This window comes from Capsicum annuum, chromosome 3 (genome assembly GCF_002878395.1).
Source record: "Capsicum annuum cultivar UCD-10X-F1 chromosome 3, UCD10Xv1.1, whole genome shotgun sequence".
In the NCBI taxonomy this organism is placed as follows: domain Eukaryota; kingdom Viridiplantae; phylum Streptophyta; class Magnoliopsida; order Solanales; family Solanaceae; genus Capsicum; species Capsicum annuum.
The window spans coordinates 22832512-22856311 of record NC_061113.1 but is presented as its reverse complement, the minus strand read 5'-3'; the positions used below and the strand labels follow the sequence as shown (position 1 = coordinate 22856311).

The window sequence follows — 23800 nt, the reverse complement described above, 5'->3', positions numbered from 1 at the left end:
TTTTGCAAGTGTCAATCCCTTTGACTTCAAGTATTGCATATTTCCTACATAGATCCACCTTGATTCAGGTGAAACTCGATGGAACTCTACAAACGTTTTTTGATCTCAACTCACTTGATCGGTGGCTCATGAGTCTACAATCTACATAGGATAAGATTCAGTTAATAAAGCAGTGCTAGAAACATATGTAGCACTTAGAGATGCATTTAGAAATGCTACCTTTTTCTCCTCAGGACGTTCACAAGCAAAATGCCCCAGAACTTGGCAATTGTAGCACTTCATCTTGCTCTTGTCTTTTTTTCTTGAAAACCCTTTTTCCTTTCTTGGAATTTGGCTTGTTTTTTTTCTCAGGGTGTCCTTATTCAGCCTCTTTACCCTTCCCATTATTTTTCTACTTCTTCTTGCGCTTGAATCCTGAAGAGTTCTTACCATTTGATTCTGCCATAAAGGCATTAGAAGCAGATTTAGCAACGCTAAGCTTCTCATCTTCAAGTTCAACATAACGGGCAACATCAGAAAAAAATTTGATGCTATCATTGTGGGTTAAGTTGACCTTCAGGTATTTCCAACTATTGGGAAGAGATCGGATCACTTCCTGAACCTGCTGCTCATCCGAGAGAATGTGACAAAGACTTTTGAGTTGAGCTATCATATTCGATATCACCCTAAGGTGTTGTTTGATGTTCTGATCATGACGTTTTTTGTAAGTGTCAAACTTGATAGTCAGCTGTCTCAGGCGGGTGACAGAAGTACCCCCATATGTTCCTCACAAGTGTGCCTAGATGGCATTGGCAGTAGATAATTCCTCACACTCATGTATGAGGTCACCAACCACAAAACTTATAATGATTCCACGTGCAATGGAATCAGCCTTTTTCCAAGCCTTATAAGCTTCAAGGTCTCTTCTGTATTGTACAGTATTGCCCTCTTCTGGTAGACTTAAGACATGGTTAATACTTTCAAGAGTGTTTTGCTCTTCTAGTACATACCACATCTTACGACTCCAAATGTTGTAGTTGTTTCCATTTAGTTTTTCTCCTTTGTTCAAGTCAGCAATTATGTTTTTTTATGCCAGGTTTGTTATTAAGAGACAATTACACAATTGTGTTAATTTATGCATGCAAATTATACACTTAAGAAAATCATTTCAGCTAAAGGTTTCATGTTTAGTGTAAAATTGAAAGGACACTTAAGAATCCAATCATCATATACGAATTAAACACTTGACTAAAATTAGAAATTAATTTCTAAATGTTTATTAGGATGATAGATTTCAATTAAGTCATTTTAAACTCAAATAAATGAATGAAATTTAGGTAAAAAGAGATAAACAACTTAATATGTATAATATAAAGTTAATAAATAACTTCATGTTACAAGTCAATCTAAAAATAAAAGTCATTCAACAAATATTTTAGACGACTTATGTACACCCAAAAAAGCTTGCTAGGCCAAATCTCGTGGTAAACATCAATTAATCTCTCGCCCCAAGGATCACAGAGAGAATTTGCTAATATAGTTAATGCTTTTCAATCCGAGATTTCTACATGGTTTTCTAGTTCTACATGTTTCATTCCAAACAAATCTAGCAACACTAATGTTAGGTGACATTTTAAAAGAATTGAACTCTTTTAATTTCTTTTCTCTTTCCCTTCGTATAGCCCTTTCATTTCGTAATAGATTTTGTGTCGCCCTGGGGACACCATTTCGTATGATTCATGACCTAAAAAACATGCCCTTCGATGACGTACTCTTCTACCTTGTCTCTTTGCTCGACATCCAGAACTCCCACTTGGAGTGAGTCGAGTTTGTCCCCGTTCAATCATTTCTGAAATAGGAACCAAGAAACAATAAGAATTTCACCACTCAATGTGACACTTATGTCACAATTTATCATAGAAGACAAAATCTGTTAAAATTATTATGGACTAATTAAGACAAAAAATATATCAAGTCTAATCCAACCACTTATTTATGTAAAATTATAAAAGGATTCACTATGCCACCTTTATAGGATATTTTCATGTTAATTACAAAAAAAGAAATCCAAAAGAAATTATATGTAAATTACTGCACTTTTCTTTTATTCAATTTAGTGCCAGCAACTTACTTTTACAATGTAAAATGGTAACATATAAGCATTGTGACTATTACTGATTCTAATGAATTTTAATGTTTTCCACAGATACAATTATTCCATTTAAAGCATATAAATATAAATATTTCTTTTCCCAAGAATTATAACGGGAACTATTCCCTTTCATTTCTTTTCCTTTTTTTTTTCAATTAATCCCTCATTCCCTTAAAGTTAAATTCAACAAAAAAAAACCTTCAGTTGCTTATTAAAAGGTAAAAAAAGGAACGAACTACTCTACTTTTTCTTCTTTAGAACGCTTCTTAGTTCATCTTTTTTAAAAAATTAAATTAAATTAAATACAGTTCCATAACAGAACCTTAAAAGAAATTGTCAGATCCGTAAATGCAATTTTGAGCATCTGATAGAATCCGAACAAAAAATTGCCATAGTGACGTTTCTAGTCAGATCTATAAATTCATACAACCAGTCATGGAGATTTTTCTCCCAGGTATGTTCATACACCATTTTTTTCAAGAGTTTAACACTCTTAAACTCAAAAAATTAACATGTAAAAAATGGTGTAATAAACCTGACTCTGATACCATTGATAGCAAATTTGTAGTAAAAACAGTGTATGTACCTTAATATGTTGCAGCGGAAGTATTGAATTTGCTACTGACACAATCGCCTCAAGTAAATCTTCGTCTCTCTAGGAAATGGAGAGTTGATTCACAAACTAAAAGCCTCCCTTTTAGATTTTTGTTGATGTCTTTGTTGTTTTACCATAAAATTTTATTTTTCACTTATCTGTCTCCTTAAACAGAAGAAAACAGCGTATATGTACAGTGATGGATGGATAAGCCAGTTACTTAATAACTGTTCCCCCTCTTTTTCAAAATTAACTTGCTCTCTTATCTTTCACTTAACAAATAATTAAAACAAAAAAGACTGGGTTGGGTCGGTCCACATGGGCGACCATGACTCGTAATCTAACGCTTTACTATATGTGTGAACTAGGATAATTTCCTTTCAAGAAATTAATATAGATTTTAATGAGATTTGGCTTCACGAGTAATAGTTATAGCACCATGTTGATTATGCGTGGAAATAATTCTTATTTGCTTAATGATAAATGAGCATTGAGAAATACTAAGTTAAAAAACTTGATAACAAAGCAACAATTGGACAAACTTTTCAATATGAGATTTGTCAGCTATTTAAATTCTCATTTTATACTGTCAGCAGTTACTATATATTGAGATAAATTTTCCTTTTTAGAAACATTGATTGCCTCTAAACTTTGCTTCGAGAATAACAATCATAAAATCGATTATGGTAAGGGCACATTACCTTCTTATTATGATCGTTTACTCCTTATTCTTTCCAAGAATTATTTCATTTGGAACCGATTATGGTCTACCACACTTTATGCATGTTATTGACTTTATGCTCCAGAACACACAATAGGAGCATCCACAGCTAAATATGAAATCAATTTGGGGTCAGTAAATGCTCTTAGAATTTAACTTGAATTATCTTTTGAATGAGCATCTAGCGATAATTTCTAACATATTTCATAGTTTCTTATTATCTCTCCCTGAGGAAAAGTAACATACATCTTCCATCTTCTTTGAGGAATTATCTTTGTACATCATGGTATATCCATCAGTCATATACCATACATCAAAGCTGTAGGCGAAAAATATGTGGTTCCTGATCTTGAACCAATTTTGAGGGGAAATTAATTATAATTTATTGATTTGATACATACAAGTACTTTTGTATGTAATTTATCACATTTCAAACCAACAGATGAGGCTTTATTCTCATTAGCAATGGTTCCACTATTTATCGAAGGCATTCAATGCCAAATCAACATTATCAAGATAAATTATCTTTGATTATACAATCTGAAAATTATGCTCTTAACTCAGTTTTATTGAGCAAACAACTTTATGATTATCACACTGTAGGTTGACAATAAATGAATATGTGATTATCTTATTGATACATCTTTTAAAAATATCACATAATAAGTGAACGAACCCGTATTTACCTTTAATACTTTTCAGAATTTAGGGGATCCAACCCCAACATTAGTTGGTCCACAACTTATCATGAGAACAAGTAACATTAAAAGTTCATGAAAAATTTTCTAGTTCTTCAACATATGTTTAGTATTCAATATGCACATCTTTGAGATGTTGCAATCGTTCATGTCAACTTATAACTTATATACTAGTAAACTTCAAGTTTACCATGACATGTGCTTTTTTGTTTTAGTAAATTTCAAATTTACTATGACATGAATAAATTTCAGATTTATTACTTCGAAAGTAGATTTCAAAATAACTCCTTGATTATTTTGCCTTTTTCACTGGTGAGTTGTGATACCATCACAATCAAGTGCACGTTTGTATTGATAAACTTCACTAAATATCTCAAATTTCACCCTAGAAAATGAATTTGTGCTTATAAAAATCAAAATTTTCATTCCACAGGAATGAAATATAATCGTGTCTTAAGTCTATCACATTATGATAACTTAGAATTTCTTTCAATATATTGCTATTTTATGAGCAAATCGAGGCATAAATAATCAAGTAAACCACGTTGATTTTTATGATTAAATAGACAACCAAATTATACCATTAATGACAAAAATTCAAAAACATAAAATATGAAGGATATACTAACCTTTTGTTAGTATTTTTTGACAGGTAGTAGTACCTAAGCAATCGTATCCACAGGACTGCTTTGAGAAAATAATAGTAGCAATAAATTTACGAGAGAAAAAAATACATTTAGACTTCTTTATTTCTCTTACGAATTTTGTAAAGGTTCAATTATGATAAAAGAAAACCTTTTATTTATACAAAAAATTAACTTCATCCTAAAAACTGAAATTTTTAATTTTTCTATAAATAAGCATTCATTATATGTAATAATACATTTATAACATCTCTATAAATAAAAGTTACTTAAAAAAGACTCCATTAGTAAACCCAATAAAAAAACAACCACGAGACAAACATTTCGATCCTCCGTTGCTACCCTTCACAAAATGATCTGTATATTTAAAAAATTTTGTAAAAAATGAAATGAATAAACTAAGATGTAAAAATCCTAAAAAATGAAACAACAGGTGCAATCTTTTTAAAAAATGTGACATACCTTACTTTGGTTTTGCAAAATGCCTTTTTATATATATAAGTAGTGTAGTAAATTTCAGTTAGGTCTAAAAACTTAAAACTAATCTTCCGCTGATAATCAGGAGAATTCCCAATTCTTGTCGGAAAAACAAAGAAGTTGGTCACCGGAAAATACACACAAGTACAGTTTCTTTTTCTTGAAAATACTTATATAAAGCTATTTGTATTTCTGTGATTACTTTTTTTTTTTTTTTAATAATGATAGTGTCCGGGTCTGCTTTCGTGCATCGATAGTAAGTACAAGGTAGAATTACGTGGTGTTTTGGTCATTTTAGTTTTTTTAATAATCGTGGTGTTGGTGGCAGTTTTTTGTGTGACTAAAATCCACAAGATTTCTGCCACCCCACCCTCAATAACTCTATTCATCGAGACTAGAAACTCACCCCACCCTCAATAACTCTATTCATCGAGACTAGAAACTCTAGTCCATTGAGGCTTGGACGATGAGAAGATGGGAAGAATTACCTGGTGTATTTTGTCATTTAGTTTTTTAATAATCGTGGTGCTTGGGCAACTTTTGTGCACGTTCACTAAAATCCAACGACATACCTGCTACCCCTACAGGCAATAAATATCAGGTAACTCAGTCCATCGAGACTAGAACACTTTGTCCACTGAGGGATGGATCGATGGGAAAAATCACCTGGTGTCTTTTACCTTTTCGTTTTTTGTTTTTTTTTAATTATTATCGAATGGTACTTTTTTCTGTATTACACACTGGGCATTTATGAGTTTTTTTTTGGGGGGGTATTAAATGGTGTTTGATATACTACTGTAATTGTTGGAGTTGCTTGTTTTTTGTTTTTCAAGAGTTGTGGAGTTTGGACATTCTTGTTTTTCCTTTTTGTTAATTTGTTTGTGTTCCAATGCCATTTTGATGATTGATGTATCAGTGCCCATTTTGCAAAAAGAATCATTGTTTTTGTTTTAATTCTTTGTATTCCTATGATATGTTGTTCCTTGTACCTTGATTGTTTGTGTTGTGTTGTTCCTATCTGTTATTTCTTGTACTAGCATTACTTCTAGTTCGCGATTGTTTTGTATCGTCTTTCTTTGCTTCAAGGATCTATCAGAGCCAACCTCGAGGGGTAGGGGGTGGAGGTGAGGGTTAGGGGGTAAGGGCTTTGCAGAACCTAAAATTTTGACTTGACAACCAATGATAATTAGGTAGGGATAGGGGGTAGGGACTTTGCGGAACCCAAAAGTTGATTTGTGATTCCGATCAGCTTTCGACAGTTAGATCTAATATTCGATAGTTAGATCGGAATATGTCGCCTCTTCAATCCAAGGCTGCCCATATAGTTATTTCTCGATTCCAATCAACTTTCGACAGTTAGATCTAATATTCCGATGATTGAACACTTTTCTTCTAGATTCCGGCAACATATTTCCTAATATTTGCTTGATCTAGTCCTATGATTAAGTCTGAACCCTTCATGAGGAGATTAGAAAATCAAACGTCACAATCCATGAAGAATCGATAAGGGGGAGACCATTTCGGAAGATCTCAACCTAGGTGTAGTTATTGTAAGAGGCTTGGACACACTCGTGACATATGTTATTCTCGATCTAAGTGTAGTTATTGTAATAGGCTTGGACATACTCGTGAAATATGATGTTGTTTGTATGGTTGACCACCTAAAAGTGCTCATGTTGCTCAGTTTAACACCACAGGTAGACAATGGGTTTATTTATCTGTAAAGGAATATAATAAGTATCTTCAGTATCGAACAAGTTAGCAAATATCTCTGCCAATAGACTCAATTGCATAATTTCCTACCTTTGGATCATGGGTTGTGGATTATGGAGCTTCTAATCATATTTCTGGTGATAAATCACTTCTATCAAAGATCGTTATTCACCATCTCTTCCAACTATCACTTTAGCCAATGGTAACTAAACCAAACCAAAGGAGTTGGACAAGCTGATCCTCTATCCTCCGTCACTTTAAGTTCTGTTCTTTATGTCTGTGGTTGTCCTTTTAATCTTGCATCGGTCGGTCGTTTGACTCGTGCCCTAAATAGTGACATACTTTTTCTTAAGGACTCTTTTATCATGCATGACCGTAGTACTAGACAAATAATTGGTGAAGGGTATGAATCACAAGGCCTCTACTACCTTACCTCTCCTGACTCTTCCAAAGCATGTCCAGTTACAATTCTCCGGACATAATTCACAAATGTTTGGGACATCCTAGTTTGTTCAAGTTACAAAAGATTGTGCCGTATTGTCTAGTCTAACCATATTAGATTGTGAGTCGTGCCAACTTGGAAAACACACTCGAACTGCCTTCCATTGTAGTACTGAGAATCATGTAGAGCCTATCTTTTCCTTGGTTCACTCTGATATTTGGGGTCCAGTAGAATCAGTTCAACCTTAGGATTTTGTTATTTTGTTAGCTTCTTTGATGATTATTCAAGATGTATTTGGATTTTCTTAATGAAAGATCGGTCTGAGTTGTTTCCTATATTCAAGAGTTATTGTGCCGAAATACAAAATCAATTTGGTGTCTCTAGTCATACCTTTCATAGTGATATCGCCTTAGAATATATGTCCTTCCAATCTCAACAATGTTTGACTCATTAAGAAATTATTCATTAGACTTGTTGTCCATATACCCCTCAACAAAATGGAGTAGTAGAGAAGAAGAATAAGCACCTCATCAAGACTGCTCGCACTCTTCTCATTCAATCCAATGTTTTGTTGTGTTTTTGGGGTGATGCAGTTATCAATCTTGCTATTTAATTAATCGAATGCCTTCATCTTCCACTCAAAATCAAATCCCTTATTCAGTATTGTTTTCTGAGTCACCTTTATACTTTCTTCCTCTTCGCATCTTTGGGAGTACATGTTTTGTTCATAACTTCACCCAAGGGAAAGAAATTCTCTCTCTCGTGCTCTTAGATGTGTCTTTCTTGGTTATTCTCGAGTATAAAAAGGATATCGTTGCTACATACTTGATCTTCGTCGGTATCTTATGTCCGTTGATGTCACATTCTTTGAATCTCAACCTTTACATCTTCGTCTAATCTTGATCATCTCAACATGTCTGAGGTCTTGCTTATATCGACTTTTGAGGATCCATTCATAGTGCAACCAGTCTTACATGCACCAACTTGTTAATACGAAAATGATCAAGATGGTATCATTATTTTGAAGCAACACCTCTTTTAGCATTTTCAGATTAAAGGCCTCGACAAATTAAAGTATTTTTTTTAGGTATTGAAGTTGCTCAGTCCAGATTAGATATTATTATTTCGCAACGGAAGTATGCCTTAGACATTCTCAAGGAGACAGGAATGATGAGATGTAAACCCATTGGCACTCCTATGAATCCGAATACTAAACTCCCACCAGGACGGGGGAGTCACTCTATGATCCTGGAAGATATAGGCGTCTTGTTGGTAAATTGAATTATCTCACAGTAACCAGTAACCAGGCCTGACATTTCCTATCCTGTGAGTGTTGTAAGTCGATTTATGGATTCTCCCTGTGATAGTCATTGACATGCAGTTGTTCGCCTTTTGCGATATATTAAGTCAACTCCAGGTAAAGGACTACTTTTCGAGGATCGAGGTCATAAGTAGATTGTTGGATTTACAGACGTTGATTGGGCGGGATCACGTTGTGATAGACGTTCTACATCTAGATATTGTGTTTTAGTAGGAGGTAAAGTAAGAAACAAAGTGTGGTTGCTCGATCTAGTGCAGAAGCAGAATATCGAGCAATGGAGGTAGCCACTTGTGAGCTAGTTTGGATTAAACAATTGTTGAGAGTCTTAAAATTTAGAGAAATCAGTGAATTGAAACTTGTGTGTGCGATAACCAATCGACTCTTCATATCGCATCAAATGCGGTATTTCATGAGAGGAATAAGCATATTGATATTGATTGTCACTTTGTGAGAGAGAAGATACTTTCTAGAGATATTGTTACAAAATTTGTGAAATCGAGTGATCAGCTTGCAAATATTTTCACCAAGTCCCTCATTGGTCCTCGTATTAATTACATTTGTAACAAGCTCGGTACATATGACTTGTATGCACCACCTTAAGGGGGAGTGTTAGAATATGAGTAAGAATAAGAATAGTATATAGAATCCTAGTTGGAAAAGAAGTCTAATGTAGTGTCTGTAAATAGGATCAACGTAATAATTTAGGCACAACAATTCAATAATATTCTTCTCTCATATTTCTGACGGAAGTCAATGGAGTAACTTATATTGCTATAAGAGCATTATCATGAATTAAGATTAGGTCATTGTTTAGCAAAAATAAAACTTAGTCGATAATAATTGCGCAAATAGTTGAAGATAAGGATAAATTTTATCAAGACTTAATATACCTCACTGTTTGGTGCCATGCTACCTTCATCTTCAACTTCTTTTTCATCCTCATTCTCGTTGAGACTTCTATTTGGATTCTTCCTCATCCTCGTCAAGGATGGAAAGAGTCATATTCTAGTCCCAAGTTTTCCCACATATTTCAAGTTTCTTGCCTATCATCAAATATGAATTACTTGCATTGTTTCGGCAACAATATGTCCTTTCACAATCTAATGTTTTTGGTAAATATTTTGGAAGGTCATCAAATGTTGGATATACTGGATAAGAAAAATATCGATACTACTTTTCATTTTTAATAGGCCTCAATATTCTTTTTTATCCGCTTGAAAGAATTTAAGATCTTTCAGAGCATGAAAGATCGCGAGGTCTGTTTCAACTTTTAAGATTTCTTTGTACAATGTTTAGATAAACCTGTGGTTCACCTCGGAATTGATCGTTTTGAGAGGTTTCTGTTAGTGCTTGACATATCTGTAGATTATGCCAGCGGCATAAAACTTCATAACCACAGCTCTTCCAACACAATTCAACCCACTTAAGTTTTTCTCCATAAATCTGTACATCTTCTGGCTTTGTAGAGTGTTTGTCTCTATTCTTGTGGACAAGTTAGAGATATTGATTTTGTGGAGAATGGAGATCCCTTGGCTTGGACTATTCCTTTATCTGTATTCGTTGCTATCTTTGCTGTCGTATTCTATATCTAGTTCAATTATTTGCTAATTCGTTTTATACAGAGGCGTAAGTGCTCGCTTTGAGTTTTTATCTTAAGCTGCTTTTCATTATTTTAATCAACTGAAAATATGTCTGATTTCTCATTTGGACTCGTGGTATGTCTTCTTAATTCTTCTATTAGAAGGCTATATAGTTATATGCATTTCTGTAAGATAGTATTTGACGGACCTCTCCTTTCTTGGATTTTAAGTTGATATATATTCTTTTCTTTGTCTATTTACAGAGTTAAAACATATTGCTACATGTCATCCAATGGGGATCTTGTGGAGATTGACTGTCCTGCTGCATATAATGGAAATACACCTATTACCAATAAACTTGGACTTCACCTTTATCCTGTTTCTGTCAGTGATTCAGGTGAAGGTTTACCATATGCTCCTGAAAATTGGCCGAACCCAGGTGATAAATGGCGCTGGAAGGTTGGGAAAAGAATTGCATCTGCTGGTTACTTTCTTGATAGATATCTGTACCCTCCAAAACATCTCCGTAGAAAGCAAAGTTTCGCAAGTAAGTCTTCATTTGAAAAATTTGTCCGGTCGGAGTTTCCGAACGTGGATATCAATGAATTCTTTGCCTCATTCAGTTGGAAGATTCCCTCAAAACTATTAAAAGGTTAGCTTTGATACGACCTTTTTCGCATTTAGTACATTGAATTTTCTCCTCTTCTTGGGATTAGTAAGAAACTTTTAAACATGGCTCACTAGGATGCACCACTTTCAAGGAAAAATTGTGCAACTAGGAGTGCGTATCCGAAAGTTCTGATCTTAGGGTTTGGTCTCTGCATATGTAACTTCATCCTGGACTCCGTTCCGTGTATGCTCTTTGCTGACCTCTCTTTCACCAAATTGGGGAGCCTATTTATATTTGCTTAACTGTAATGCCATTACACCAATTTAAGAATACCTGATATTTTTTTGAGACGCTATGCGTGAAAATGTATATATCAATGAAAGAATTTCTGACACTCCATCCATTTAAATTTATGTAAAGGTGTTTGTTTGTGTACAACGTTCAAGAAAGAAAGAGAGACTTTTGAAACTTATTGTTTAAGACATGTCATAGATACAATCTAAAAAAAACTCCATAGACATTCTGTTAGCTGCTATAAAATCATTGCGTTTAAGTAACATGGAAAGTTTAAATTTTTAATTGTTTGTAAGTATAGAAAGGTGCAATTCTTTTTGGGACATATTAAAAAAAATTGTTTCACATAAAATTTGATGGAGTGAGTATTAGATAAATATATCTATACTAACCAATGTTTGCTCGGCCTCTTCAAAAATACCGAAGGGTGTGTGCCGGATTTGTAAAAATTAACAAACTATCTAAGACTAAAGAGGGAAGCCACCTAAAATGGAATAGAGGGAAGGTAGTTCACAAATATGTATATTGTTGTTAAGATTGAGGAATTGATGTTTGAATTCACTCTAAAATAGATGCTTTGACCATCGTATTACGGATTATGCCATAATTTTTCAGGCAGAGCGGGTAGTTGATTACTTCTTCTGGATTCCACATTTGTGTGGACATTTATACGTGCCAGATAATTTAACTGATTATTTCTTTATTAAAATTTTAAATATAGTAATAATTGTATTCATGATTCTATGGTATGGGCTTAAATGACAAAATGAGGATTCATATAGCCGACCCCAACTATTTGGGACTGCGGCATAGTTGCTGTTGTAATAGTAGTAATAATTGTATTCTGAAACAACAAAAAGGCAGTGCCGGATTTTCTGTACAAGTGAGTAAAAAATATCGCCCTATTCAAATATTAGAGGGACTCTATGAAATTAAGCTAACGTTTGGTGCCATAGATTCCCAAATATTTCTGGGGAACCAGATTTGGATGAAGTTTAGATTGAAGTTTCAAAATGTGTTTGACCATAATTTTTGGAGACATATTTCACTTTTGTTGTGTGTTGAAAAACATGAAACGTGACTTATATCCATAAGTTCTAAAAACAATAAAAAATACCCATAAGTTTGACCTCAAAATTATCATTTTTATAATCAACTAAAAAATACATTATCCTTAAATCACAACACTATATTTTACTAAAAACTACTCCCTCTGCCCCAATTATATGATATAGTTTGACTGGACTTGGAGTTCAAGAAATATGGAATTTTTTTTTAAATTTGTGGTCTAAAATAAGTCATAGGTGTTTCTGTGGCTATAAATATCTCATTATGAGTGAAATTGGCATTTTAATTTTTTTTCGGTAATACTCCCTCCGTCCCAAATTCCCGTCCCAAATTTTCTAATTTGATTTCCCATTTTACTCGTCTTTTTTCATTAATCAAGAAGAGACAATTTTTTTTCCATGTTTTACCCTTTGCATTAATTACTTTTTCTTTAAATTAAAATGTAAACATCATTTAATAGGGGTATTATGGTAAACTAGGCATGTTATTAATTATTTTTCTTAATCAATGTGTCATCTCAATTTAGGACGGGTAATTTGGGACGGAGGGAGTAGCATTTTAAAGTTAAATTGTTACTAAATTAGAAATTTGTCATTCTTTTTTGGGATTTACTAAAAAGGAAAGTGTGTCATATAAAATTGGGACAGAAAGAGTACTAAATAACACAATCACTAGCTACTACAATTCATCAAAATACAAGTAGTTACGAAGATCCATCTATGAAAAAAATAAAAAATAAATAATAACAACGGGAGTAACTAGCTATTTTTTAATATGATCTCCCTACATTCTGCTAAACAATATCTTCACGGCGAGCATGCATTTCCAGATGATATGATCGAAAAGGGTTGATATGAATTAGTTGGGGTCTAAAGAGATGGATTTTTTCAAAATATAAAAGCTTGGGGTTTAGGAACAATCTCTCTACTTCATCTGAGGTAGTGGTATGGACTGCGTACACTCTACTCTCCCCAGGCCCCACTTTGTGAGATATATTGGGTTTGTTGTTGTTGTGTTGTAAAAGCTTGGGGTGAGTTTTCATTTTTCAAAAGAAATCAATAGCTATATTTTGACCCGAAAACAAGTTCTTAGTAGGTTTGGGAATTTGGTTTTCAAAATTTTCAGAAAACTAGACAAATTCTATGGCCGAACAGATTGTCAATTTTTATTTTCACAAAGTGCTTGCAAAATCTATAGCCAAACGGGTCCTATGTTATGCTTCTGCCTAATCTGCATATTTGTCTTATACCAGATACAATCTGACCGGATCCTCTATAATGATTGTTTTTACTCTAAAGACACCATTGGCATTTGGTACACTGTTGCAGACCTCTCAAAGATGAGACCTGAATAACTTGATTAATTATGAGGACCTTTAAGTTCATGTTGAGGATGTGCACGAAGCTACTTTCTTCGATTTCACACTTTCTCCCCATTACAACTAGCAGATAATCCCATAAGGATCAATATCTTTAGCTTATCAGTAAAATTCTCATTTTGAGTGAGCTGTCTCTATGATTATAAATTTGAATGATGTCAGTTTCTTGCAAATCTTTTGGTGTTTCTTGTTGTGCTTAAGCGAGTTACTTCTGGACATGATTCGCAATTTGTCTTCCTTGTCTGAAAAAATTGTAGGTGACTGGTTTGCTGACGTCACATCTTCAGGCATGAAATCTGATTCTCATGGAATCATTAGTTGTGACGTGAAATCTGATTCTCATGGAATCATTAGTTGTGTGGCTGGTAACAACATGTGCGCGAGTTCAGTAGCAGGGAATCCGAGTCCAGAGACCATGATTTGTGATATTTGTTGCAGTGAACCTGGTTTTTGCCGAGATTGTTGTTGTATTCTTTGTTCTAAAACTGTTTCTTCTACTTATGGAGGGTATAGTTACATTAGGTGTGAAGCAACAGTTACTGATGGTTACATTTGTGGACACATATCCCATATAGACTGCGCTCTGCGATGTTATTTGGCTGGGGCAGTTGGAGGAAGCATCGGTTTGGATGCAGAGTTTCTTTGTCGGCGCTGTGATTCAAGAACTGATTTGGTCTCACATGTCACGAAGCTTCTGAACATTTGTGGGTCTGTTGATTCTCGTGATGACATTGAGAAGATTTTGAATGTTGGTTTTTGCATTCTACGTGGTTCACGGAGAACAAATGCAAAACAGTTGTTTCGTCGCATTAAATCGGCTTTGGCAAAGGTATAGCTGACTGAGGGTAGATGAGCGATATTTTGTTTTCTCAAGGTATCTAATATTGCTTTTATGTCGTTTTCAATTTACTGGAATGACCTCTATGATATTTTGTATCAGCTTCATAAGGCAGCCTGCATTGGAGATGTGTTCAAAGAAGAAACATTCATGGACTCCAATGGTACCTCCTCTGTACTTTTGATTCTTATTTATGTGACTGTTTCTTTGACTCACGTATCTATACTTGGCTGGGAAATCTGTTTTTGTGTGTACATTCTTCTCGTGTCAATTTGAATTTACATAAATGCACGAATAGATTAGTATATGAACATGCATATACTCTCTGTGTTTGCTATTTCTGTACTACACATTTGTTCACAAATTCCAAAGGCATAGCTTGCAACTGAAGCATAATATAAACAGAAAATTGTCAACCTGGAGTCTTCTGCATGAAATCAATGCAGGAGAGCCTCCGAATGAGTTTGAAGAGGAATTGTTTTTGTGTAGAAACAGTTTGTCAAGCCTATTCCGCTGCTTCTAACCTGATGAAGGAGATAGAATATGGCCATAAAGTTTAGGATAACCACTCTAAGCAGAAAGACATCAATCTACTAGGGACCGATCATAAAGAATATGGTGATGCTGTATTAGTAAATTGCAGAAGAAAATGGGAGACACAATGTTGTCTGCAGCGTCATAGAATTCAACTTTACATCCATTGTATGATTCAGTGTAGGTTTTTGTGGTTCTCAGGTGCTGCTGCTTAGATATTTGGAGTCAGCTTGCTATGAATTAAGAAGGAAATCGAACTTGAATCTCCCATTCATTAGCAATCCCAACAAAATGAATGAACATCTAGCGTTAACAATAGCTACATATTACCTTTGTCTTAGTCATAAGGAGAGTATGGTGACAAGAAGGAGATCCACTGTTTTAATGGTAACCATGTAGTTCATCAAGAAAAATAAGGGGTTATCCCACCTCCCGAGGTTTTAGGGTTCAATTTTATTTTGATAAAATTAATAATTTTATTAATATTGGCGAATCCCAGATATAAGAAGTATAACAAGAAGTAGAGAAATATAGACCAAAATATGGTTCTCTAAGAAAGTCATAGAAGTCACCTACACATCTACACTAACCGGAACCTCTATGAGTGCATAAAAATTTAAAAAAGGGACCAGAGAGTCAAGAGTACTCCCTGTATGTACGAAATCACTCTCAATCCTTTCAAAGCTCTCTTATAGTCTTATTCTTCTCCCTCATACAACCCACATAAAGCTCATGGGGCTATATGCCTTGAGTCCTCTCTTCTTTTGAAATTTCAGCAATGCAATGCTTCCTTTACTGTACTTGGTGTAATTCACTGTCTTAGAAACCAATTCAGGACCTCCCACTGCAGCTGTAGCTACTCGACAATGTATTATGAGGCTGTCCACATCTTCCCCTGAATATCTGTGCATATAGAACCAGCTAACATGTGTGATCCTCTTCCTCATATTCTCGGCTGTTAATATTGTGCCCATAGCTGCCAACCACACAAAGAAACACACTTTTCTGAGAGTTGTAGCTATCCAAATTGAAAATGTGGCAAAACCATTTCATCCCTCACCTGAAGTTTCTGGTTATATCCATTTCAAAAAAGTTTCTGGTAATATGATTTGACTGAGAACTGTCCATCTTTGCCCGTTGCCTGTCTCCAATTATCATGCTGGTATATGGCGTATTCTGTTTGTAGAGTAATTCTACTTAATTTTTGGATTCACCTCTCTCCCAATCTTGTAGATTCCTTTCGATTGTAAGATCTCAAATCATGACGTCCTCATATACTCTCCAAATATGCTGTATTGTCAATTCTTGGCTAGAAATCCTACATAAATTGGGGAACGACCATTCTCAACACGTTCCCTCCTCACTTGTGTCACCCAAAGCTAATTCTATTTCCATCAGTCACGTTAAATATGATTTGGGTTCGGAACTCTTCCCATACCTCATAATACTTGAAAGCCCACAGTACCATTTTTTGCAAGCATCCGTCCAAAAAGCATGCTCCTCTGCCCAAATTTCAATGACCATTATAAAATAAAGCTTTATTGAATGCTGTACAGTCTATCCAGAATACTATTAGTTAGAGCGACTTGAACTTAGCTCCATGTGGGAATCCCAAATAAGTAGTGGGTAACGAAGAAGTTTTGCAAGTTGAAATTTCTGTCAGATCTTCTAGGTTGGGAACTTCATTTACTGGTTAAAGTTCTGCTAATGAGCATGTTAATGTGCTAATCAGAGATGGATTCAAAGACCATTGAAGTGATGTTGAGATAATTAATTTGTTGGCTATCTGCTCCACAAAAAATCAGAGTACCTGCATAAAGCAGATGAGAAACAATGGCAAAGGTGTTGGGATTTTTGCCCACCTGGAATCCTTGGATCCTGTAAAGCTTCTCCAGCTCTGGCCAACAACTGAGTAGTCCATTGCCAAAATAAATAGGACAGGGGAGACTGGTTCTCCCTGCCTTTGACCCTTTTGAGGAGAGAAAAAGCCAATTGGATCTCCATTTACTAGGACTGAGAATTTTACAGTTGAGGTACAAAAGAAATATCCACCTATTCCCATAGCCCATCTTCTTTAGTAGTTCAATTAAATATGACCAATTTAACCGGTCAAAAGTCTTCTCTATATCTAACTTACATAGAATGCCGATCTACCCACGTTTTATCCTCCAATCAAGCACCTCATTTGCAATCAGTGAGGCATCAATGATTTGTTCTTCATAAAAACACTTTGTTATCCAGTGACCGAATTGCTCACCACCTTCTTCAGCCTCAGCTAAAACTTTAGCCACCAGTTTATAAATACTGCCTATCAAGCTTATTGGTCTGAAATCCCTAAGCTCTAGTGCATCGTTCTTCTTTGGCATTAGAGCAATGAACGAGGCATTGCAGGACCTCACTATTTGACAATATTGGTGAAAGAAGTTGAAAGCTTTCATCATGTCTGATTTGATTTAAAAAAATTCCAAACTTTTTGAAAGAAAGCCATGGCAAATCCATCAGGGCCTGGTCTCTGCCTGGAGCAGTGGATTTGAGGGTTGTGAGTACTTCAAGTTCACTGAAGGGTCTCCCAGTTCCATCATTTCTTTCGTGCTAAGGGTAGAAAGATTCCCAAAGTCAGCTGAGGGCATGGTAAAAATCAAGAATGCCTTCCTTGATCAACCCCTTATCATCAGTGACCGCTTCCCCTATTTTCAGTTTGTCAATAACGTTGCATCTTATGTGTGAATTAGCAATTCTTTGAAAGAACTGTGTCCCCCCCCCCCCCACCCTCCCCCCCCCCCCCACCCACCCACACACACAACAAAAGACATCTAGATATAGCAATCTAATTCAGCTCCAGCTTCAAGCTTATAGATTTCAGCTTCTCCTCTGTTGAATGGGCTCTTTGTTTTGCAATTTGCTCTAGGAAATCCAGCTCCTCCAAAACCTTGCTTCTTTGATTCTCAAGCTTTCCATACACCTCTTTTTCCATTTACTAATGTCTTTTTAAAAAAGAGAAAAAAATCAAAAGATTTACTGATGTCCCTTTTCAAGTTTCTGAGCTTTTGTGACAGAACAAAATCCGGAGTGCTCCTGACCCTGTAAGAGCCCCACCATTCTTTTACCAAGTCCATAAAACCATCAGAATGCAACCACACGTTTTCAAGTTTGAAATTGGAGGGGGTTGCTTCCTAGTTTTCCACTTTCCATATAATTGGCTTATGGTCTGAAAACACCCTGGGCATGACAGTTTGTTTGATAGAGTTAAACATCTCACTCCACTCTGAGGAGAACAGAAATCTGCCAATTCTCGAGGCTTGGAGAAAATCCCTCCCTTCTTGACCAAGTTTACTGAGCTCCTTGGAGTGGAGGATCTATCAGCTCCAGATCAAGAATGACGTTTGAGAAGCCCCTCATTGCCCTTGATCTTATAGAGCAGTTGAGCCTTTCCTCCTCAAATCTACCGACATTGAAATACCTCTCAATCACCCATAGATCATACCAAAGACCCCTTATTACTGCTAATTTATAACATAATTCAGTTCCCTCAGTGTCTGTGTGGGGGCCGTAAACACCTGAGAAAACTCATTTGAGGTCTTCTATAATACTCTCAAATCTGCAAGATACGGAGAAAATACCAAGTTGAGAATTAACACAGTTCCCCGTAAACACCTGAGTAAACTCATTTGAGGTCTTCTATAATACTCTCAAATCTGCAAGACGGGGAGAAAATACCAGGTTGAGAATTAACACAGTTCCATAGTCTCTTATCCCACATGATCAATATGCCCCCTTTAGTTCCATTAGCTTTTAGTTCTGCCCATGAAATCCACCTATCTCCCATATTTTTCTGATCAAAAAAGTGCTCCACTCGACAATTTTAGTTTCCTTAAAGCATCTTATGTCAACTTTCCATTCTTGACTAAGATTTGAAGGTGATTCTCTTTTTCTTATCAGTCAATCCCTGCACATTCCAGTCTGTTTTGACTCTCATCTGAGAAGAGTTTTGTGAGACCTGCCCCTTTTCCTTCCCCCCACTGCCTTCTCATTATCAACTTTGACCATTTTGGTGTCTCTCCTGCTACAGGAGTATCAATTTCCTGTATCCTTGGAGCACCTTCTTCATGTCAAGGGAGAGGAAGAAAGTTATTGAGAGATAGGGAAGACATGCTAGATTCTAAATCACTGGGGGGAGTAGAATCAGTGTTAAGAAGTGATAAGTAGTTGCGTGGAGATTTAGAGGTGAAAATGACTTCCTCGTCTGCTTCTAACTGAGAAGGTGTCACGTCATGATAATTCGTAGCCTTAAGAGTGGAGGTTTGAAATTCATCTGCAATTGGGTCTTAAGAGTTGGTCATGAACGAAGGAGGAGGTCTGGGAAGTGAGAATGCATGGATCCAATTTTGAGGCTGCTGCTCTCCAGAAATTTGCAGCCTTCTTAATTGATATTTTCCCGTTTGGACGCTTTGAATAATAGCCATTATCCAAGCCCACACCAGCTTTCCCCTTTAAAGCTTTCCTTCTATCTTGATTTATATCTTGATTTATAAATTTTTGGACTGGCAAATTTGGAGTAGAAGCTCAGGTCTGTTTTCTCTTCTAACAACAGTGGGCACGAGGGCATCGTGTGCCTCTTTTGTGGAGTTTGAAGTGCTGTTGCGTGAGATGAGGGCTCTGGCATCTTTTGCTTGTTGCTCTTCCCCGCTCGTTTCTTTGTCCAGCGGGTAAGGGGCTTGGTCTTGCTTGTGCCACTATTAAGAGACTGAAAATTCAGCCCTCGAATTTGAAATTCAAATTCACCACAAAATATTTCTCCTGGAGTTCTTGACACAGATGCGAGCCTAAAGTAAATGGATTCTGTGTTCGGTGTCTTTGTCAACTCCGATAAAGCCACCACACAGATCTCCAATGTGATTAATTCTATCTGGTGTCCATGCATTCAAAGGATCTCCAAATACCTTGATCCAGACATTTCCTGGAGAGATTTCATTAGTATTGATTTCCTGCCACCACCAGGAAGAGAGAGATGTCTCCAGCCATAAAACCAATCTCCAGCCTTGGCTCTCACTTCCTCTTGCCTGGATGGGAGCTCAAAAAGTAATCTGTTGTGGTCCATACTATGGACTCGATAGGGATCACTTTGAAGCTCGGCGTGACTTTCCATTTGGACTGAAACCAATTGTGGTTGGTTTCTGTGTTGGGGCTGTAATGGAAAGGGCCGTTGAAGGTGCCAAAAAGTCTTCGATGGAGCGGATGAGAGTCGTCCGACGTGGAGAGCGTGTTTGATTATGGTTAGCATCGAATTCTTGCAGCAGCAAACAAAAATTTTATGTAATGGGACCGGTGGTCGAATTGGTGCTGGATTTTAGGAGCTCTGTAATTCCCCAAAAATCACAAGATCTTCTCAGCTATGTCAACCTAGCCACAATTTGAGCTTTTCTCCGAATGATCACTGCCAATTTTGGAAGTCCCTTGCCGAACTTCTATACATGCATATCTGCCGTGAATGTTGAAATTCTGATAGTCATTTATAAGTGTCCCTTTTGATTCTTGTATTAGGGATTCACACACCTATTTGAGATGTTGCACGTCAATGGTCACTTTGGTTGTAAATCTTCTGCCCTTTTCGGTTAATGAGAACCATATGAACTGCCTGTCTCCTATGTTATTAAGTTCGAAAGATTTATCTCCTGCTATAAAAAGGAGTTTGTCTCCCATCACGGAAGCTCCGATAGAGCATCGGTGAGATAGTCATTCATACCCAAAAGGAGCTTCTTGAGACTAACCTCGGGAGTTGTGCCTGGGAGTATTCCGTGATTCCTGTGTTCAATGCATTTTGTTCCTTGATGCACATTCAGTAAACATTTGCAGAAGAGTGAACAGTTTGTGTTCCTAATTCATCCATTAGAGCAATTCCCTCTAAAGTACCTCTAATCTAGGTTGATCAGTCCTCTCAGATTTCTCAAAACATCAACTCGCCTGTTCTCATAGGTTGAATCAGACACTCAAAACTGCCTTTACTACTTCTGTTCCTCATTGAGCTGAGTGATCGAGTAAACACCTATTTATGGTCCAGGGTAGCAAAGCAAACATGTAGGTTAATACATGAAATCGCCTCAAAACAAGATAATAAGAATCTCTCCAGATTATGGGTGCAAAATATCCTGTCCCATGGGAAACTAGCAGAATTTTTGGCACTTTGGAGCAATGCAAAGGGACATCTGCTCAGGCAGACAGAATGGTTTGGCAAGAACATAAGGAAGGTAAATTAACAGTGAAATCAGCTTATAAAGAGTTAAATGGTAGCAGCCCACTGATTGAGTCATGTCCATAGAAACTAATATGGAAGGCGAAACTATCACACGAAGTGGTCTGTTTCACTTGGCTGCTGCCAAGAGGGGCAGTCTTAACACATGAGGGACTTTCTAAGAAAGGATTTCATTTGTGTTGTAGATGCTACCTGTGTAGATGTGAGGCAGAGACAACAATCCATCTTTGTTGCACTGTAAGGTAAGTCTACAACTATGGAGAATATTTACTGCTCCAAGAGGACTTCCATGGGTTATGCCAAGAGGTATCACAGAGATGCTTGTATGCTGGAATGGACAACTATCAAGTCAGAAAGAGAGATGGAAGATTGTTTCAGCCTGTATCTCATGGACAATTTGGGAGAAAAGAAACCAGAGGTGGTTTGAAGATAAAGTGTTGTAGTACAAAAATTGAAAGTGAAACGTTTAGCTCCTTTTATTTTTGGTGTAAAGGGGTATATTTGGAAGATCGTGTCTGTATTTTGGTGAATTAGGTTCCTTGTGAGATGACAAAGGAATAGGATCACCTTTATGTGCACGATCACCTTTATGTGCACACTTTTGCAAGTAAGGTTGACTACCAAGTTCGAAGGGAGTCAAGTTTATATCAATACACACACACACCACCATTTCTAATCCTCAAACCAGTGAATTCATCAGTCAGGTCAGTGATTATTTTCTTATACCTAAATGAATGTATTCCACTATTCCTTAGTTTATGACTTAACATATTAATTCATAACTTATTATTATTAATAAATAAGTCCTATTTCCAGTTATATTAAAGTAGTGGTACCCTCTTCAAAAGGAGGGGGGGAGCTAAGGTGCACACTTGAGCGCTTTGGTTGTTGCACCATATCGCCTAATTGAAGTGACAAATCGGCCAACTACACCACACCTACTGCAGGTTTATCTGTATATTAGTTACTCTTAGGTATCTCTTTACTTTCTTTTAGTCCATCTTAAAATTACTTGTTTTGTGGTATGATTGATGTGGATAACTCCCCGTTTAGGAGGCATGAGTACTTCCAAAGGCTTATTCCTCTTGTCACAATGTACAGGAAGGAGTTTTTAGATATGTGAAACATAATGTCATCTTAAATTTGTATGAATCCTTTTCTTTTCTGTATCTCTTGTAATGTTTCTGCATGCTGAGATTCATCTTATCTTTATAAGAGCATGTAGTCGACTCAGGAACTATGTTCAAGAGCTTACTGTTCGAATGTCCTTCCTTGCAAAGCTTCAGTCCGTGTAATCTCTCTTTAAAGACTAAATTTACACGAGTTTCTTTTGATGTTAGGAGGAACACAGGATCATGACATTGTCACATATGTGTGTACAAATCATGGAGATTTAACTATTTGCGGAAGATCTTCAACGTCAAATCATGGAGATTTAACTATTCGCGGAAGATCTTCAACGCCAAAGTTAGCTTCAAATTTTGACTATCGAATTGAATCCCTTAAGCCACCACCAAAGTTGGCTTCAAACTTTGACCATCGAATTGAATCCCTTAAGCTTGAGGAAGAGATTGATCAAACTCTGCAGGCATTGAGGAAGTCTCAAGAATTTGAGTACAGACTTGCTGAGGAAAGACTTTTTGCTCAAAAGAACTGCGTCATGAATCTATACGAGCAGCTTGACTTGGAAAGATCTGATCTCTTAAGACGTACATCGATGGTTGAAACAGATACCTTACTTGATGTTGTGCTAAATAGAGTAGAGCAAGTAAAGCGAGAAGTGCTGAAACTCAAGGACATGAAACAGGTACAAAATGGATTTGGAAGCACTTCTAAGCAGATACTCAAGGACTACTTTGGTCTAGCCACAGAATCTTCTTAAAGCAAAGGTCTGCACATTGGATCTACAACAATTACATGTTGGCAATCTTATGCCAATATTTTGTTCCGATTGTAGAGTATGTTGTTGTTACATTGCAGTAAGTTCATATGTGAACATTCTCATGATATCGAACTTATGTAGAATTTTCAGAAGTTGAGTGGAATAGAGTTTTTCTCTTTTGAGAAACAATGTTCTTTCTGCTCCAACTTCCCATATGAAAAGGGGAGCATTACCTGAGTATGTATCAACTCTATTGAAACATTCCCTGTGTTGTCGTCGTGTTATTTGGCATATGTAAGCGAGACAATGTGCTTCAGTTATTGCATTATTTTGCGTTTTAGCAACACTAATTCCTGTGCTTTGGTTATTGCTCCTTGTTTTCTGGATGCTATGTAATGCTTTCCTTATTATTTGTTTGTCATCTTTTACTTTTGTATTTTGCGTGTTTGGCTGCTTTGATATGGGTTACTCGCATCGAGTCTTTTGGATACAACCTCTCTATTTATGGGATTACACTGGATATTAGTTGTCGTTGTTACTACGCAACTGAGACTAATAGGTCCTTATATTGGTTCGTATAGACTAGCTGATCCAGTGTATTGAGCTCATTTACTCCACTCCGAA

General features: G+C 36.3%; 1 protein-coding gene across 3 annotated transcripts; it reads left to right on the top strand.

The window, feature by feature from the left end:
• The first annotated feature begins 2338 nt into the window (after positions 1 to 2338).
• On the top strand, positions 2339 to 23526 carry LOC107864134 (protein TITANIA). 3 transcript variants are annotated; one of them, XM_016710417.2, is made up of 5 exons: positions 2339 to 2585; positions 10586 to 10974; positions 13930 to 14501; positions 14613 to 14673; positions 22635 to 23526. In XM_016710417.2, exons 2-5 carry the CDS (start codon positions 10605 to 10607, stop codon positions 23174 to 23176), a joined length of 1545 nt encoding a protein of 514 aa, XP_016565903.1. In that variant the 5' UTR covers positions 2339 to 2585; positions 10586 to 10604; the 3' UTR covers positions 23177 to 23526. The 3 variants fall into 3 exon arrangements, with proteins under 3 accessions (XP_016565903.1, XP_047265151.1, XP_047265150.1); XM_047409195.1 differs by lacking the exon at positions 2339 to 2585 and adding an exon at positions 5073 to 5410; XM_047409194.1 differs by lacking the exon at positions 2339 to 2585 and adding an exon at positions 5121 to 5867.
• The last annotated feature ends 274 nt before the right edge of the window (positions 23527 to 23800 follow it).

Coding starts and splice junctions, on each gene's coding strand:
- LOC107864134 (XM_016710417.2), top strand. CDS start 10,605: ATGTCATCCAATGGGGATCTTGTGGAGATTGACTGTCCTGCTGCATAT. Junction 14,502..14,612: donor TTAAATCGGCTTTGGCAAAG/GTATAGCTGACT, acceptor ATTTTGTATCAG/CTTCATAAGGCAGCCTGCAT. Junction 14,674..22,634: donor AACATTCATGGACTCCAATG/GTACCTCCTCTG, acceptor TTTTGATGTTAG/GAGGAACACAGGATCATGAC.